The 19,811-nt window shown below is 38.2% G+C and overlaps 1 protein-coding gene across 7 annotated transcripts in view; it reads right to left on the bottom strand.

The window, feature by feature from the left end:
- POGZ (pogo transposable element derived with ZNF domain) overlaps positions 1-19,811 on the bottom strand; it is a 48,097-nt gene that overhangs the window by 9,643 nt on the left and 18,643 nt on the right. For 5 of the 7 annotated variants that reach the window (XM_030846463.3, XM_030846460.3, XM_060299425.1 and 2 more), the window contains 7 exons: positions 11,680-11,855; positions 10,411-10,519; positions 8,888-9,178; positions 8,589-8,807; positions 5,986-6,092; positions 4,960-5,297; positions 4,411-4,565 (listed from right to left, as the gene is read on the bottom strand). In XM_030846463.3, coding sequence (XP_030702323.1) covers positions 4,411-4,565; positions 4,960-5,297; positions 5,986-6,092; positions 8,589-8,807; positions 8,888-9,178; positions 10,411-10,519; positions 11,680-11,855 — 1,395 coding nt within the window. The remainder of the gene's footprint in view (positions 1-4,410; positions 4,566-4,959; positions 5,298-5,985; positions 6,093-8,588; positions 8,808-8,887; positions 9,179-10,410; positions 10,520-11,679; positions 11,856-19,811) is intronic. The other 2 variants (XM_030846464.3, XM_030846461.3) reach the window with 1 other exon arrangement.

Genomic DNA, 19,811 nt, shown 5'->3' with positions numbered 1-19,811 from the left:
ATAAGACCAAAGTCCTGCTGACTCATAATCTTTTTCTCTGACTCCTATATCTTCATGTTCAATAGTCAGTAAATTATGAAGTCTCTTCTAGTCTTTCTTTAAAATGGTTCTGTCTCAACATTTGTGCTGCTGATTAAAACTATCCTTCTGTCTCTAGCTCAGACTTCTTTACCAAAGTTCCATTCTAGATTTTGAACTCTTTACGAAACATAATATTCTACCATCTACTCTAACTTAATTCAGCATCCTCCTGCTTCCCATCATTTCCCTTCTCACATCTCACCTCCTCCTGAACTCAAAACCTAGGCATTATCTGACTCCAAACCCGTGTCTGTCACCATTATTTCAAAATGCATCAAGGAATTGTCACTTCTGCATTCTCACAGGCAGAAACTTGGTAGAAGCCCATATGATTTCCTACTGCTGATCAGCTGGCTTCTAATACCTCCTTATCTCTCCAATACAGTATCTATTCTTTATATACCATTGCCAAATGAATTCTTTTAAAATACTACATTACTTCATCCCTCTGCTCAAGGATAGACAATGATTATCTCCTATGAATAATTCAACATTTATTGAACGTTTACTAAATGAGGACAAAGAAGGATTTGTCCTTAAAAGACTGACAATATGAACAGAACTTCTTGACTTATGAGTTACTGTGTTATTTCAGTATTAACTAATTTGAGATAATTAAACTTTAAAATTAGCCATTTTATCAAGCTTTTATAAGGCTGCAGTTCTAAATTTTTGGCAAAAGTTTTGTTACATATTTTGAATTATACAGGCAAAATAATGATAGTTATTTGCATTTTTATTACCATTACTGAAATTATTTTCAAGTTTTTGCAAACATGAAAATTGTAAATTTGAAGCTCTAAGCGCTTATTTATTGGACAATGTCCAACCCCTGCCCCGTACCCCCAAATGAGTGAAGCTGAAATAAAAAACAAAACCAGGGGTCTGAATCTGGGGTCCAGGGAAGAGGTCTCAGGGAACCCAGGTAGCCCCTGAAATTATCTGCAAAAGAGTAAAATGTGTATTTTTCTGGGAAGTTTTGTGTTTATTCTCAAAGGTGTCTGCAACCCATTTAGGACCACTTCCTAGAGGTACATTAGATACAAGATAAGATAAAGAACAAGAACAAGATAAAGAAATTAAAAATTCTGCCTAGAATGAGGAAAAGCTGATATACGAGCTGAACCTTGAAAGAGTGGTTTGCCAGACAGAGGAGATGAGAGAAGAACATGAGCAAAGGCATGGTATTGCATGTCATGTTTGGGAAACAGTAACTAGTGGCATGACAATATTTTCTCCTGTTTTCTTCCCCCTTACTTCTCAATTCAATTTGTTAATCTTTTTTTCTTTTCTAGAACACTTTTAAGCATTGGTGTTTCCCAACCTTCTGTCCAGGCTTTTCTTATTCTCTATGTTTTCCCTGGGCGATCTCTTTTACCCTCAAAGGCTTTTCCTACAACCTATACATCCGCTCTATTCTTATAGGTCTCACACATCAACTATAACAACATTTATTAAGCAATTTTTAATGCATAAACACCATGCTAAGATTTATATATATTATCTCATACAAAGAAAATCAGTGAGAAAGGAACCAAAGGCATCAGTGGATTTAAGAGATCTCTAGTAACCTTTCACACCTATTGGAGTTGATGTCAAAAAAGATTTAAGAGGAAGAATTAACTGATTTTCCAAAGTGGCAACCTAACACTGTCCCTCCCAGCACTATCACTCTCATCTCCCTAACACCTACCATAGTCTCCTGCCTTGAGAAAACAGGCATGAACTACTACAGCTTTTGCTTCCTGTTTTCCAAATTTGGAAGGACAGATTCCTCATGCCTTTTCTAAGGCTCATCCGATCTCATCATTCCACGTATCCCATGACTTTATCAAGCAAGTGGTTCTCCCTTTCTTCAGTCTTTTTCCATAGAACCCTCCTGACACCTGAACACAATTAATCACCCTGAAGCATCCTTCCCTCAACCCTACCTCTTCCTTAGTCTAGTCTTTAAACAAGTGTGAAGAAAAACATAATGCTATTAAAAATTATACTGTTACCATAATTAAATATAATAATCCATTGATGTTTTGGAGACAATTCAGGAAACTTGAAAATGAAGATACATAATATTAAACATTTACGATGAATTCTGTTATGTCTTGACAAACATACTATGGCTATGTATTTTAAAATGTCCTTACTTTTCAGAGATACATAATGAAGTATTTAAGAGTGAAATATCATTATGTCTATAATTTAGTTTAAAAACACTTCAGAAAATAAAAGGAAAAGAAATTTTCAAAACTAAAAAGAAAACAATTGGTCTCAAAATATTAACACAAAAAAAATAAGCTACTTTCAATGAAGGATCTGCCATGGATGCAAAAAAAAGGGAGTTATTTAAAAAAAAAAAGGGGAATTACAAAAGAATCCAAAAATAAGATTGATATATACTAAAGTACAGAAACGGTATTTACCTGTTTGGATCAACAATTTCTCAGGTTTTTCATCAGTGTAAATTTTAAGTCATAAGATACTCAAAAATTAATAGTCAAGGATAAAAGAGTGGTAAGCCAAGAGAAAAAGACTGATGAGGTGCTGCACTGTTTCCCATTAGGAAAAATTTATCTTTTTATGTACAGTACATATATAAGTGGAATAACAAAAACACACCCCACCAGATTCTGTATAAAAGTAGATGTTTTCACTGGGGATTCAGATGAGTTATTTGGGCTTCCCATGACTGACAGTGAAGAATTTTGGGTCCTAACCTAGACCAAGTTGGCTACTCTGCCACTATACTGTAGTGTTCTGATGTTTGATTCCAGTATCTACTCTACTCACAAATGATTAGCCCAAAGTTCCACGGTCTAATATGGTAACCACCAGTAACATGTGGCTAGTGAAGACATGAAATGTGGTGAGCCCAAACTGAGATTTGCTGTGGTGTAATAATACACACCAGATTTAAAAAGAAAAGAAAAAAAAAAGAATGGTAAATATTTCATTAATTTTAAAGTTCTGATTACATGCCGAGATGATTTTATTTTGGCTATTTTGAGTTAAATAAAATACAATATTAAAATTACTTTCGCCTTTAAAACATCTTTATTTCAAATGACTACTAAAAATTTAAAATTACATATGTAACTCATTATATTTCTGTGGACCAGCGCTAGTCTGAGCCACTCATGGCAATCCCATTTCCCTTGACAATATGGCCAAGGCTAAGAGATATAAAGGGAAAACAATTCTGTCTTGTAAGAAACAGACTTAGAAAAGACACAGAAAGATACGGTCTCTTCTTCATCTGCAAAATTTTACATCTGCCTGTATTCCTGAGACTAACGCAACCATCCTGCTATGAGCCAGAGACAAGAGAACTGTTGAAAAGTAGAAGACTCGCATTCTGGGCTTGAAGCTTACTCCACCTTGAGTCTTTTCAGTTAAATCATATAATAATAGATGTCCTTAACATTTAATCCATCTTTAGTCAAGATTTTTAATTTGCAGCAAAAATTTCTGTCTTTATGTGTTTCCTATCACCTAAAATCTTTTCTTACTACTTTCCATCCATCTAAATCCTTCTTGTATTTAAAGACCCTAAAAGTTTACGCATTACTTTCTGTGAAATCCACAAGGATCTTTTCCCTTCTCTGAACTATTTCACCTATCACTGGTATCATACAATGCATATGTTTACAGCAAATATATTGTCTTGTTCTCACATTTTCCTATAGTTAAATAATTTTTGTCTCTTCAACAAAACTAGAAATCCAAAAAAAAAAAAAAAACAAACTAGAAATCCCTTAAAGGACAAAAGAAATATTCTAGAAGACTGGACTCAAATCCTCACAATTTCACCTTATTAGAAGTGTTTGCTCTAAAGCAAATGACTAAATGTTTCTGGGCTTGTATTCAGCCTGTGTTTCTCATCTGTAAGATGTACAGTGTAGCTAACACTCCAACTCATCTTATATCTCATGAAAGCACTGTCTTAATGGTGAAGTATTCTATAACATTATCTTTTATCCTTCATAAAACCTATGAGGGTACTAACTAAAATGGAGACCCAAATACAGATGCCTGCTTCTTCTATAAAAGGATCTAGGTAATAAACTCTTTACATATACCTCTCTACAGTGGTCCTGAAAGAAAGCCCCTTAATTTAGAATCAAGCACTGAACTCGACTCATGCTTGAACAGAATAGAAGTCAGGCTTGTAAGATAATAGGGTAAGTGAAGTAAGAAACTGACTACGAATATGCAAAGAACTTCCTCGACACTGTTATCCACATATAAATACACATAATGGGCTCCCACCAGTGCCATTCACTGAATGAAAAATGAAGTATACCCCTAGAGTTTAAGAATTTCCAAACTTACTAGTTGATTCATAGGGACTATGAACATTTTCCAAGTGGCACTGGAGCTGGAAGGGAGTGGAAAACTGACGATAACAGTGCTGGCAGATAGTATGACCATCCACCTCACCGTTCTGCTGATCAAGTTCTACGTGATGTTTCATATGGTTCATAAATCTGTAGCACGGCACAAAGGAAAAGTACAGACAACATAAAAAATCAGAAGCCTTGGAAAAATGTACCAGCGAAATCACAGAACAGACATTACATGTTTCCCCCTCCACCCTCCCACCCAACTTCCTCTTTTTGGGACATCTTCTGAGCCCAGAAATTAAGAGAGATCTCGAAACTTTTCTGGGGAAGGAGATGCACTGGTCTCACTCTACCCAAAGTTATCTTTTATTTATTACCACAATATCTCCTTCTATAGTACTAGTTATTGATTTAATGATAATCCTTAGCAAGAAAGGATAATAATTAGGGCCATTCTCCAAACAGAAAGACTTAAACATGTAAGAAGCTTTCAGACTTCACTTGTCCAAGGTGAGCTCCAAGGCTCTTCAACACTCACCGAATGTTGTTTTTTAGCCTTTTGGTACAATGTGGGCATCGGAAAGATGTGGCGACCTTAGGGAAGTTTGTGAGCTGGGCTACTTTGCCACCATCCCGTCCATAGTAGAAGTCATCTACTAGCATAATGAGCTTGGTCTGGACGCCATCACCCACATTCTCATTTGGCTCTGGTACTTTGGTAGGTGGTGACAGAGCAGGAATAGGTGTAGAAGAGGGAGTGGAAGCAACAGGAGTTGTTTTCTCAGGGGATGGGGGCTTTGCTGCTGATGGGACACTGGGTTCTGAATCCAGAGACTTTCCTTTCTTCTGGTATTCAACCATTTCTGGGCAACAGTACTATAAAGAAAGAAGACATCTGATCATCCTGGTTCTCCTGGGGGCTGAGATGTGCTAACTCCTCAACTTCACTAACATTTCTCTGTAAGTGTTTGGTTCTAGGTATTCTCAACCAGCTTTCACCCTGCAGTTTTCTAAAATGCTTCCAGGTTTCACTCTTTTTCGTGTGTGTGTGTGTGTATGTGTGTGTGTGTGTGTGTATTTACAGCCATATGCCACTCCAAACACCATACTTTGTACTTCTTCCTGTCTTAGATCCTTTAACCACTCACTAGCATAACCTGGCTCTGAGCTCCCTGGTAGGAAGAAGTCTCAACCTTTGCATCTGGACTAATACCAAAAAATGAAAAGACTAGAATTAGAAATTGGTTAATAGCTCCTGATTCATCCAATGACACAATAAATAGAAAATGGACTGAGGCCAAGTTGGCCTGTCTTCCTGTGCAGTTCAAAATCTACGAACTAAGGAATTAAGGTCGCATATGTTCTGACCTATTTGAGGGTCTTTAAATATATCCTATCACATTTCTGAGTTCATTCTAAAACAGGCCAAAAGAGAGTAACCCTTTAAAAAGCTTCCAAGCCATTTCAGAGTCCTTGCTTCACAAGCTCCCAACACTACACTATAGGAGGTATACAGTGAGTGGTAGCCATTTAAGCTGAATCTCCATCACAGGTGATCACTTACACACATGTGACCTCTCAAAGCTTCAGTAACACGGAATTGAGCATTACACCGTGGACATATCTTCCGTCCACCATCCTGGAGGTCAAACACTGGGATGGAAGAGGTCACTGGAAGTGAGAACATCAATAAGATTAATAAGATGATACTGGAAAAAGACTACTGGCCTTTTGGAAAAAGGTTAAACACTTCCTGAAGGGTATATTAAGGTTGGTAAGCGAGCAAGAGAAACTGCTATGAGGCACATTCCTTCTACCATTCTTCTAACTGTAGGCCAGGGGTCAGCAAATCACAGCTAGTAGACCAAATCCAGCCAGCTGCCAGTTTCTGTTTGCCTCATGAACTAAGAACAGCGTTTACATTTTTTGTTGTGGTGGTGGTTATATAAGATTTTCTTTAATTGTGGTAACAGATACTTAACATAAAGTTTCCTCTTAACCATTTTTAAGTGTTCAGTTCAGTTAAGAACATTCACATTTTTGTGCAATCTCCAAAACTCTTTTCATCTTGCAAAACTTGAAACTCTACACCCATTAAATAATTCCCCATTGCCCCCTCCTCCTAGACCCTAGCAATCGCCATTCTCTCTTGTCTCTGTGAGTCTGACTACTCTAGGTACCTCATATAAGTGGATTCATAGAGTATTTGTCCTCTTGTATCTGGCTTATTTCACTTAACATAATGTCGTTAATCAGTGTTGTAGCATGTGTCAGAATTTCTTTCCTTTTTAAGGCTGAACAATATACCATTGTATGTATATACCATATTTTGTTTATCCATTCATCAGCTGATGGACATCTGGGATGCTTCTACCTTTAGGCTATTGTGAAATGTTGCTGTGAACATGGGGGTACAAATATCTGTTTGGGTCCCTGCTTTCAATTCTTCTCGGTATATACTCCAAAGTGGAATGCTAGAACATATGGTAATTTCATGTGTCATTTTTTGAGGGACCATCACCCCATTTTACATTCCCACCCGCAACGTACGAGGGTTCCAATTTCTCTGCATCCTCACCAACACTTATTATTTTCTGTTTTTTGGATAAGAGCTATCCTAATGGGTGTGAAGCGGTATCTTATTGTAATTTTGATGTGCATTTCCGTAATGATTAGTGAGTGAGGTTTAGCATCTTTTTGGGTGTTTAATGGCCATCTGTGTACCTCGAGAAATCTCTATTCAGCTCCTTGGCCCATTTTTTAATTGGATTGTTTGTTCTTTTGTTGTTGGTTGAGCTGTAGAAGTTCTTTATATATTCTGGATATTAAGCCCTTATCAGATATATGATTTAAAGTACTCTTAAAAAATTTTCTCCCATTTAGTGGGTTGCCTTTTCACTCTCCCTAACGCTAACCCTTTGATGCCGTAAAGTTTTAAATTTTGATGTAGTCCCATTTATTTATTTTTCCTTTTGTTGCTTATGCTTTTGGTATCATATGCAAGAAAGCACTGCCAAACCCAGTGTCATAAAGCTTTTCCCCTATGCTTTCTTCTAAGAGTTTTATGGTTTTAGTTCTTTTGTTTAGGTCTTTAGTTCACTGAGTTAGTTTTTGTAATATGGTGTATGGTAAAGGGTCCAACTTCATTTTTTTTGCATGGGGATATCCAGTTTTCTCAACACCATTTGTTAAAGGTTTTCGTATTTTTAAAGGGTTGAAATAAAAGCAAAAGAAATGATCTTCTGACACATGAAAATTAAACTCAAAATTCAGAATCCATAAATAGTTTTAGTGGAGTAGAGTCAAGCTCAATTATTTACATATTGTCTGTGGCTGCTTTTGTACCACAATGGCAGAGTTAAGTAGTTGTGACAGAGACTATATTGTACATAAAACCTAAAGTATTTACTATCTGGTCCTTTACAGAAAAAGTCTGTCAAGCCCTGCTCCAGACCGTTGAAAATCCTTATGCTCATATCCTTCTACATCTGAAAACCTCTCTACTAAATATCAACTTTAAAATCTTGTTCAGGGACTTCCCTGGTGGTGCAGTGGTTAAGAATCTGCCTGCCAATGCAGGGGACATGGGTTCGATCCCTGGTCTGGGAAGATCCCACATGCCGCAGAGCAACTAAGCCTGTGCGCCACAACTACTGAGCCTGCGCTCTAGAGCCCGCAAGCCACAACTACTGAAGCCCATGAGCCTAGAGCCCGTGCTCCGCAACAAGAGAAACCACTGCAATGAGAAGCCTGTGTACCGCAATGAAGATAGCCCCCACTCGCCGCAGCTAGTGAAAGCCCGCGTGCAGCAATGAAGACCTAATGCGGCCAAAAATAAATAAATTAAATTAAAAAATAAAATAAAATCTTGTTCAGAAATCCACCTCCTCCATGAACTATCTTTTGATTATCCCACTGATCTCTGATCAACCAATCCATTTTACTAATCTCCAAAGAACAATTAACACAAAACTCCTTCTGGCCGATTCAGTTACACTTTTCACAAGTGGCGATCCTCTTTACTACATTAAAGTTTCTGTGAGAACACACTATAGCAACTATACCTTATTTTATTTCTCTATTTCATAGTATAGAGTTCTGATACAACAAATACTTTATTAATGTTTTTGAATGACTGGCTGCCCAGAGTCTTTCTGGTTATCGTACCTTTCATTGAAGACTCAGGCCCGCTGGTTCTCTGAGAGCCATGCGCAGAGCTGTTGTTGGATACCACCATTGGCCCAGGACTCTGGCCCAGGGAAGGGATGGTGTTAAGGGTATTCACCAGTTTGGCCACTTCATTGCTATTTTCACCTGTAACCCCAGGTCGCTTCACAGTGACAAAGCTGGCAATGCTCACTGCAGGTGGAGAGGGGAAGGAGGGAGCTTTGTTGGCCAAGTGATAATCATCTGTTCTCCACCCACCACCCATCCCAGCTCTGTCATCTCCTCTTCCCAAGCCTCACCTAGTTTGGGATTCTGAGTCTGGTTGGATTGGCCTGGAGGTTGAACAGCAAGGTGCCCCAATGAGGTCGGCTGTGTGGCAGTGGGAGTGGTAGAAGTGCTGGGAGTGGACTTGGTCTGCTGGGATTGGGACTGTGGGACGGTGCTTCGAATGGTGAGAGTGGCTGGGATGACGGTGGTGAAGGTGTTGGTGGTGGGCCGCACAGGCATTGTGGAGCCTGGCCTCACAGGGGTCATCTGAGAGAACACTTGTGGGACTCCAACTGTCGGCTTAACAAACTGGGTACCTGGGGCTTCAAAAGAGAGACAAAAATACCAAATCTTGGTCAACGAGCTCACCTATAATACATTCCCCATGTCTTTACTGGAAATACTGGAATAGGAAAAGATTATCTCCCCAAACTGATTGGTGACTGTCAGGTTCCCAAGGGAAGCATAGATTCTAATGTCTAAGACAACAGGTATCACAAACTGATAAAACAAGTTAGCCTTAGTAATCAGCCCTGAAAACATTAAAGTGAAAGAAGAGTCCCATCAACTCCTCCCAAAACACCTTACCACACTGCCTTTTCTATTCCAAGAATACAATCATGAGTAGCTTGACCTCTGTTATTGGAAGAGAATAATAGGTATAGAGTGGGAAGCAGTATGGGTATATATAGGCCAAAGGGCAGAGCTGGCTCTGAAAAAAGTGATCTTTCCCAGAATACTAAAGGAGTCTTTCATTCTCTTATACAAACTCAAATAGAAGACAGACTATGCCATTCTACTAGGATGTCCCAAAGGTGAGTCTCCTGGCTCAACTATAGACAATTTCACTGACAAACATTTAAGAAATATCAGAACTAGATAGGATAGGCTCATGAGACTGAAGGCCAAAAACCCTTATGGGCTCTGAGAACAACAACAAAAACTTAGGAAGACAAGCGACAGAGATACCTTTACTACAACTAAATTAAGATACCCTTTTTTGGCCTGAATTGTAGTAAACTTATAGACACTAAATATGGAACTGGGGGAAAATTACAAGATTTTTAAAAATTATCTTTCAATTTGGTTTCTTAAAAAAAAAAAAAACTAGCCATTGTCAATATTTATCCTCAAAGGATATGCCATTTGTTTAATTTATATTCCAAATCTATGCTATAAAAGTAAAGCAAAATAATTTTATAATCCCACCATGTAAGTGAGTAGACTTATAAGGAACACAGAATTTGGGAGTTTGCATTAATAATAGTTCTTCAGGATAACAAACTTAATAGCTGAATAAAACAGCAGAAACAGAAAAATAACTATATAAACCCTGTTTTACTGCCTTATGAAGGGTGGTAAAAGGTTAAAAAATAAAACCACCACCCTGGCCAAAGGTTAGAGTTTTTTAAAAATGGGGCTTAAACCAATATGATTTTTGTAGTTTTAGATTTCCCTTAAATACACTTTTTAAATGACCTTGAATATTTTGAGACAACAAAAACAAGTCTTCTGGATGCTGGTTTATTCCAAATGGGTAGACATTTTTCCTTACCTGGGACTAGTGTAATTGGTCTAACTGTTTGGCCTTGCTGTACGTTCAGCACAATCCCAACCTGATTCATTGCATTTTGTACAGGCCGGACATTTCTTACAGGAAATCCCTGCATTAAAAAGCAAAATGATCTTTAACATGGAGATCAGCTAACACTAGCAGAGACTGCATTAAGACCTATATCCAAAAAAATGCCCACACCCTTACCTAATGATTCTCTCTCTAGAACTAGAGCTTTTAAATGACTGAGACGGAGAAATTTTGGACTTCTGGCAAACTTGTGAGTGGCAAATATTAAAACTGGAGAATGAGCTTTGGTACATATGAACAAAAATGAAAACCTACTTCTTATCGTAAGAGAACCTCAGCTTAAAAAGCTCATCCACAGGGGCTTCCCTGGTGGCACGGTGGTTGAGAGTCCGCCTGCTGATGCAGGGGACACGGGTTCGTGCCCCAGTCCGGGAAGATCCCACATGCCGCAGAGCAGCTAGGCCCGTGAGCCATGGCCGCTGAGCCTGCGCATCCGGAGCCTGTGCTCCTCAACTGGAGAGGCCACAACAGTGAGAGGCCCGCATACCGCAAAAAAAACACAAAAAGCAAAAAAAAACTCATCCACAAACTGGCCCCTCAATTGCTAAAGGCATAGAATGCAAAAAAATGACACTAACAGTATTCACTGGAGTGATTCAACATACAAACAATTGTACGAAACTGTTCCCAAAGTCCACTTCAAAGGCCATACACCTCTGGGAAATTTGTTAGACAAGGCAGAAAAAAGCATTTGCCTTTACATTCCACACCAGCATTAGGCTTTCAACTCCAATTCACATTTATATCAAATAAGTCATCTTCCTTCTCTTCCAAAGATCTCCCGGCACTTCACCAATCTTGCATGTATATTTCCAGAAGTCAACTAACTCACCCCATTTTAAGAAAAATACCCCAAGCAAAGGGTGAGAACACTTGAGGACCAAGTGTTAAGGCTTCCTAATGCAAGCTTCCCACTCTTTCCTGCCTAGACCTCAATCAAATTACTTAATAGCTCTCCAGGGGTATAAAGAGGAGATTACCCAGCTGTACACTATGTTGGGCTTTCTACTAAAGTCAGTATCAAATTAAAAACTAGCAAATGAGAAAGCCAAATCAAAAGACAGGACTTAGAACCATTTCTAATGATGATAAAGACTTAAGTCAGAGCCTTCAAAGGTTCCCATAGTCTTTCTCTCCTCTACCATGTCTGAATTCAGTAGAATTCAGAGTCCTATTTACCTGTGTAGTGATGAATATTGGTTGTGAGGCCACAGGGGAACTAGTCACATGATTGGCATTCTGCATGACCTGGACAGGCCTCAATACTGGTTGAGTAACCATTGTACCCAGACCTGAGGTTGGATTCTGGGTTAGGATGAGCGGCTGTCCACCTTGTTGGACCAAAGAATTGCCAGCTAAAGGGAAGAGGAAAAAAAAAACAATGTAAGAGAAAATAAACCCACCATTATAAGCAACACAATGGGTCTTAGATAAATGGTGTTCCCATATATCAAGATATCCAAGACTGTCACTCACCTCAGGTTTAATGTCAGCAAACTTACCAAATATTTAAGCTTCACCCAAAGCTACAACTAACAGAAAAATACACAGAAAGGGAAAGTTCACTAAAATCTCCCCCATATAGCGTAACTAGGGATGTCGTAACACACACAGTAAGACTTCTACATGGCTATCACTTTGACTCTGATGATTTAAGTGACCACAAATAATCTCCCCATACCAAATCAGCAAAACAAAGTAAGATATAAGTTCCTTCCCCACATTTTAACTAGGTAAAAACCTATTTTATCAGAATGTAATTTGTTGTTAGCTAATCCACCTTATATTTTAAAAAGAGGAATATTCATCTACAAACATTAATTCAGCAAGTACACAGAATCTAAAAAATGGGATCTCTTCCTAGTGCATCAAATCTCAGAAATGCAACAGATTCTTCTCTAAACATCCATTGTCTTTAATAGGTATGGGAACACAGAGACTGACAGGCTACCTTCTTTATGTCATCAGAACTGATAAAGAAAAGACCTGGCCAAAACTAATCAACACCAAGTAAAACTGATGACTTAAGAAGATTCATTCATTAATAAATAGTAACAAATATCATAAATATTAAAAAACTGGCTAATTTTTTTGAAATATTTTAAATTCTTTTTCATGTGTGTTGAAAGTAATTTTGTAATGTTTTTAAGTCCTGTATTTGCTACAATTGGCTAAAAAATCATTTACACTAAGTTTCCTGATTTACAAAGAATACTCCAAAACAGAAATTCTATTTCAGAGAGCCAAAACATTGGCTTTGCCAAAAAGCACGTTCTTTTTTTCTGTAAGATGGCTCTAGTAGCACTTAGTTGTCTTTAACTTCATTCAAAACAATTTTGTTAGATTGTATTGGGACAGCTGCCATAGCGTGCATTTAAAAAAAACTTATCAAGATTGTTGACTTTTTGTGTAGCCATTTTAATACTGAAGATGGAAGAAAAAAATTTACATTTTTGGCAATATTATGCTTTATTATTTCAAGAAAGGTAAAAACGCTGATATGCAAAAAAAGATTTGTGCAGTGTATGGAGAAGGTGCCGTGACTGATCAAACGTTGTCAAAATTGGTTCGTGAAGTTTCGTGCTGGAGATTTCTCGCTGGACAACGCTCCACGGCTGGGTAGCCCAGTTGAAGTTGACGGCGATCAAATCCAGACATTAGCTGAGAACAATCACCATTATATCACGCGGGAGATAGCCGACATACTCAAAATATCTAAATCAAGCACTGAAAATCACTTGCACCAGCTTGGTAATGTTAATCGCTTTGATGTTTGGGTTCCACATAAGTTAGGTGAAAAAAACATTCTTGACCTTATTTCTGCATGCGATTCTCTACTTAAATGCAACAAAAATATTCCATTTTTAAAACGGAAAAATTGTGATGGGCGATGAAAAGTGGATATTGTACAATAATGTGGAACGGAAGAGATCGTGGGGCAAGCAAAATGAACCAGCACCAACCACAGCAAAGGCCGGTCTTCATCCCAAGAAGGTGATGTTGTGTATATGGTGGGATTGGAAGGGAGTCCTCTGTTATGAGCTCCTTCTGGAAATCCAAACGATTAATTCCAACAAGTACTGCTCCCAATTAGACCAAATGAAAGCAGCACTCGACAAAAAGTGTCCAGAATTAGTCAACAGAAAATGCATAGTCTTCCATCAGGATAACACAAGACTGCATGTTTCTTTGATGACCAGGCAAAAACTGTTACAGCTTGGCTGGGGAGTTGTGATTCATCCACTGTATTCACCAGACATTGCACCTTCGGATTTCCATTTATTTCAGTCTTTACAAAATTCTCTTAATGGAAAAAATTTCAATTCCCTGGAAGACTGTAAAAGGTACCTGGAACAGTTCTTTGCTCAAAAAGATAAAAAGTTTTGGGAAGATGGAATTATGAAGTTGCCTGAAAAATGGCAGAAGGTAGTGGAACAAAATGGTGAATACGTTGTTCAATAATGTTCTTGGTGAAAATGAAAAATGTGTCTTTTATTTTTATTTTAAAACCAAAGGAACTTTTTGGCCAACCCAATACCTAAATCAAAGATTCAAGCAAAATACTGCAACTTTTTTACCTCAAATCACCAGAATGGGATGGACTCCCCTGAAGCTTTAAGTTCCACTTGACAAATGGTGTCACTACAGTTAGCTACAGAGCTAGACCATCAAAGTGGGTATACAGGTGGCTATTAATGGGCCAACCTTGAATTGTCCCATGTTCTCCCAGAAACTGAGAGTCCATCAGTGGACTAGACCCTCATAGTTACTGGGCCAGCAGACTAGTAATTATAGATGCTGACAGATAAAAAATTCCAAATTCTAGCTATGCTAATTACACTGGCAATTTATTGACTCTCTCTCTCTACATTTTTAACTTAAGTATTTTATTATGGAGATGTTCAAATACATATAAAAATAGAACACTATAATAAATCTCTATGTACCTATACCAGCTTCAATAATTATCAACTTAAGGTCAATCTTGTTTCATCTATACTTCCCATTCTCTTACCAGCTCCCATATTATGTTGATACAAGCTTCAGATCGTATCACTTCATCTATAAATATTTCAGCATATAGTCTCTAAAAGATAAGGACTTTAAAAAAGAGGAAATATCAACACCATTATCACTCCTAAAAAAATATTATAATAATTCTGTAACTATAGTGGATAATACTGTATGATATAATTGAAGTTTGCTGAGAGAACAGAACTTAAATGTTCTCACTACCCCCTATCCCTACCCCCAAAAGAGGATAAATATGTGAGGTGATGGATGTGTTAATTAACTAGATAGTGGGAATCCTTGCACAATGCATACATATACCAAATCACCACAATGTACACATTAAATATCTTACAATTTTATTTGTCAATTATACCTCAATAAATTTAAATATATACAACAATTCTTGGGAGCTTCCTTGGCAGTCCAGTGGTTAGGACTCTGCATTTCCACCGCAGGGGGCACGGGTTCCATCCCTGGTGGGGGAACTAAGATCCCACATGCCGCACTGTGCGGCAATAAATGAATGAATGAACAATTCTTTAATATCAAATACCCAGTTAGAATTCAAATTGACAATTACATTTTTTTGTTTGAATTATGTTACAAAAGGGTTCATAAAGTATAACTGATGACATACCTCTTCAATCTCTTTTAATCTATAGGTTCCCCATCCATCTCTTTTTTACTCCTCTGCAATTTACGGTTGAAAATATTGACTAAGCAAAAACATGTATTTTCTATTCACTATTTTAACTGCTAGGGTAAAAGAAAATAAATTATCTGTTATTTATCTAAGCCTAAGAATTCTTAAGATAATCACTGACTCAACATCTCAACTAAATATAGGAAGGGAAGGATGGAAAATTTTTTGCATTTATGTGAAATCAACCAGCATTAGCAAGTCTCAAAAGACAGGCCTTGTTCCCATGAAATCTACACATACTCTACTACTATAAAGAATGTTAACACAAGCATTTTCTGCAAATATTCTCTCTGACATCAGGGTCATGTTTGAATTTTGGTGGATTGTTAGGACCTTTCCAAAAATAAAGTGCAAACAAAAAAGTAGGTTTCTAAGCCTAGACTAGGTTTACAATTCAATTGAAAGCAAAAACCAGCATACGGCAAGTCACACTGGGTAAATTAAAGTCACACAGTAAATATTTATTTAATGTATTCTATAAATTCATTCTTATAATTCTAATGAATTATAATAATTCCAATTCTAACAAATGAGTTGTTTTTAATGATTTCTGCATTCTTATTAAGTCTTTCCTAAAAGAAATTCTGACAATTCAAAGGTCTTATGAAGTTCTATTTCCAGAGAATGAAGGAGGAAGTTAGAACCCTGAGACTTAAAAAAGCCTTTAAAAACGGGCTTCCCTGGTGGCGCAGTGGTTGAGAGACCGCCTGCCGATGCAGGGGACACGGGTTTGTGCCCCAGTCCGGGAAGATCCCACATGCCGCGGAGCGGCTGGGTCCATGAGCCATGGCCGCTGAGCCTGCGCGTCCGGAGCCTGTGTTCCGCAACGGGAGAGGCCACAACGGAGAGAGGCCCGCGTACCACAAAAAAAAAAAAAAAAAAAAAAAGCCTTTAAAAGAATTATCTGATCAATCCCCTACCTGTAAGTTTGTTCTCCAATAAACTAGGTACCTCAGCCATAAACTGATTAAATAATAGAAGATTTAGCAGCTTCTCTCGCAACATGTTCTGTTTGTTTTACAAATCTGAAGGTCTTGATTTTTTTTTCTTCATTCTTTTAAGTTCACTTACACAGCCTTAAACCCCAGAGATAAGAGGGCTAAATGGAGTTGAAATGGGCCAAACAGGAATTGAAAATCATAATTACAGTAAAAAATGTATAACATTAAATTCATATCATTCACAGCTCAGAATTAAGCAGTGGTTCATTTCACTTCATAATGTTCCTTTCCAATGCAAACATATGATCAGTCAGAACTATAGGAATAATTTCTAAATGCTGAGTGGTGGATTCTGAAGAACAGCAAAAATAGTAAAAATGTTCTAAAATTTTATTCCTAACACTCTGTTAAAGAAAAAAGCCTTATTGAGATATAATTCACATACCATACATATTTTATCACCCATTTAAAGTGTACAATTTAGAGGCTTTTAGTATATTCACAAGGTTTGTGCAATCATCACCATTATTTAATTCCAGAACATTTTCAGCACCTCAAAAAGAAACCTTACACCCATTAGCAGTTATTCCCCATTCTCCTCCCCCCAGCCCTGGCAACGAACAATCTAACTTTCTGTCTCTACAGATTTGTCTATTATGGGCATTTCATAACAATGGGGTCATATATGTGACCTTTTTGATATCTATCTATCTATCTATCTACCTATCTATCTATCTATTTTTGGCTGTGTTGGGTCTTCGTTGCTGCGTGCGGGCTTTCTTTAGTTGCGGCGAGTGGGGGCTACTCTTCGTTGCAGTGCGTGGGTTTCTCATTGCGGTGGCTTCTCTTGTTGCAGAGCACGGGCTCTGGGTGCACGGGCTTCAGTAGTTCTGGCACTCAGGCTCAGTAGTTGTGGCTCTTGGGATCTAGAGCGCAGGCTCAGTAGTTGTGGCGTACAGGCTTAGTTGCTCCATGGCATGTGGGATCTTCCCGGACCAGGGATCAAACCCGTGTCCCCTGCATTGGCAGGCAGATTCTTAACTACTGCGCCACCAGGGAAGTCCCACATTTTGCTTATTCATTCAACATCTTAGGTTGTTTCCAATTCCGGGCTATAATGAATAACGCTGGCACTTCAAGAGTATCTGATTTTAGAAAGTCACACAATTGTGTGCTTATCTACGCATAAAAGAAGTTTTGAGCCCCCCCTTTTTTTTGGCCACACTGCATGGCCTATAGGATCTTAGTTCCCCAACCAGGAATTGAACCCAGGTCCTCGGCAATGAAAGCACGGAGTCCTAACCACTGGACCACCAGGGAACTCCCAGCATGAAAGAATTTTTGGATGAACACACAAGACATACGTAACTGTGGTTACCAGTTTTTTTTTTTTTTTTTTTTCCGGTATGCGGGCCTCTCACTATTGTGGCCTCTCCCATTGTGGAGCACAGGCTCTGGACGTGCAGGCTCAGCGGCCATGGCTCACGAGCCTAGCTGCTTCGCGGCATGTGGGATCTTCCCGGACCGGGGCACGAACCCGTGTCCCCTGCATCGGCAGGCAGACTCTCAACCACTGCGCCACCAGGGAAGCCCCCCACTTTTTTTTTAAACCATGAACACAGGTTAACATTTTAATTTGAATACTAGGGCTTTCTAAAGTAAATAAAATCCATTTTCATATTTCAAAAAATTTTGGTACACAGGCCACAGGAATCAAGGGTCCATTCAAACAGAGTAGGTCACATCAGTGTGCCATGAGATGCTCATCATGGGCCTTGGAATGCTGGGATCAAAGAAAAATTCAGCCAAACTGGTGGCTAATAGCACTTCGACAGCTTATATTAAGAGAAACATAGGAAAGTAGTATAATACAGTGGGAAGGCCACAAGTTTTGCAGTCTAAATAATTCAAATCCAGTTTAGTCGCTTACTATTTGACCTTAAGTACATTATTTAGACTCTCCACGCCTTGGTTTCTGCATCTGTAAAAATGAGAAAATCCCTAGATAGAGGTTCCTCATCTTTATATATATGAGGGTCACTATAGGTTTAAAAAAATTCTAAGGATTTTTCATGTGAAAATTATTTTTTCAGGGACTTCCCTGGTAGTCCAGTGGTTAAGACTCTGAGCTCCCAATGCAGGGGGCCTGGGTTCAGTCTCTGGTCGGGGAACTAAGATCCCACATACTGCAACTAGGCCTGCACAATGCAACTACTGAGGCCACGTGCTCTAGAGCCTGCGCGTTGCAACTAGGGAGCCCGTGCACCACAACTTCCCACATACTGCAATTAAGCCCGCATACTGCATCGAAGAGCCTGTGAGCTGCAACAAAGACCCAGCACAGCCAAAATAAATAAATTTAAAAAATTTTATTTTTTCAGTATCCACTTATGTAGAGCAATCTATTATGGCAATTTGACGCTAACAAATTTTAAATGCCTGACCCAGCAATCTCACTTTACATTACAGATATGCTTACACAGTGGGCACAGATACAATGTCTGAGAATGTTCACCGCAGCACTGTTTGTAATCACAAAAAAATGGGATTGTAGTAAATGTCCAACAATAAGGGAGGTAAATGGTTATATCCAACACTAAGAACACCAGGTGCACCTCTAATGGAAATGTAAATGGATACAACATTTCTAGATGGCCAATCCAGGAAAAATATTGATCAAAATCCTTAAAAATTGTGATAACCTTTGATCCAACAATTTGACATTTAGAAATGTATTCTCAGAACTATGGATGTGAGAAAAGACAAGAGAGACAAGAGAGACAGAGATGTTCACAATAGCCCTTTAAAGTAGTAGTACACAGCTTTACAACCTATTGCTAATAACAGTTAGCCAAACAACGGGAAATAGTCATCAAAATGTTACAAAAAGATTTATTAAAATGAGAAGATATTCACTACATATTGAGGGAAAAAAGCAAGTACAATCTGTATGGATCTATTTTTATAAAAAGTGAATCACTGCACATAGCATATAAATGTACATAAAAGTACATATATGTACAGAGTAAGTTACAAACAGTTATCTCCAGGTAGTGAGATTACAGTTAAAAATTGTTTTGTTTTTTTTTTTTACTGTCCACTTTTTCTACAATGCATATATTATTCTTGTATTAATAAAGCTAAAGGAATTAAATAAGTCCTTTATAGCAATGCAATGATTCTATGAAGGTGCTTATTCTACACATGGATCTTGAGACATAACTTGCCAGTAACTCACTTTCAGAATGTAGAAACAGTCATCAGAAATGAAACAGAAACCAATACTATATAACTTCTCTAGTCAATAAACTCACTAAAAAACACTTCTCTTTCACCATTTCTTCAGGTAGACAACAACCCTATCCTATTTTTCATACCCAGGAACCAATAACCAAATGAATCTGCCGAAGAAAATATGGAACAAAGCTGCCCTCGGAGAATTCTTAGCAGACTAGTGGGGCTCTTCTAATTAAAAAACATAAACAATCAAACAAGCCCCCCACACATCTCTTTAATAGTTAGGAATTTGGGGTTTACATTTTTTTTCCTAGAAATTATCAGCAAAAAGACTCAGCTGTCCTCTGACTTGAAACACTAGCATCGATTCAGCACTAAATCAGAAGGAACAGCACCACTTACTTCCGTAACAGAGA

The sequence above is a fragment of the Globicephala melas genome, chromosome 1 (genome assembly GCF_963455315.2).
Source record: "Globicephala melas chromosome 1, mGloMel1.2, whole genome shotgun sequence".
Classification (NCBI taxonomy): domain Eukaryota; kingdom Metazoa; phylum Chordata; class Mammalia; order Artiodactyla; family Delphinidae; genus Globicephala; species Globicephala melas.
This window is presented reverse-complemented; position numbering and strand designations above follow the sequence as displayed.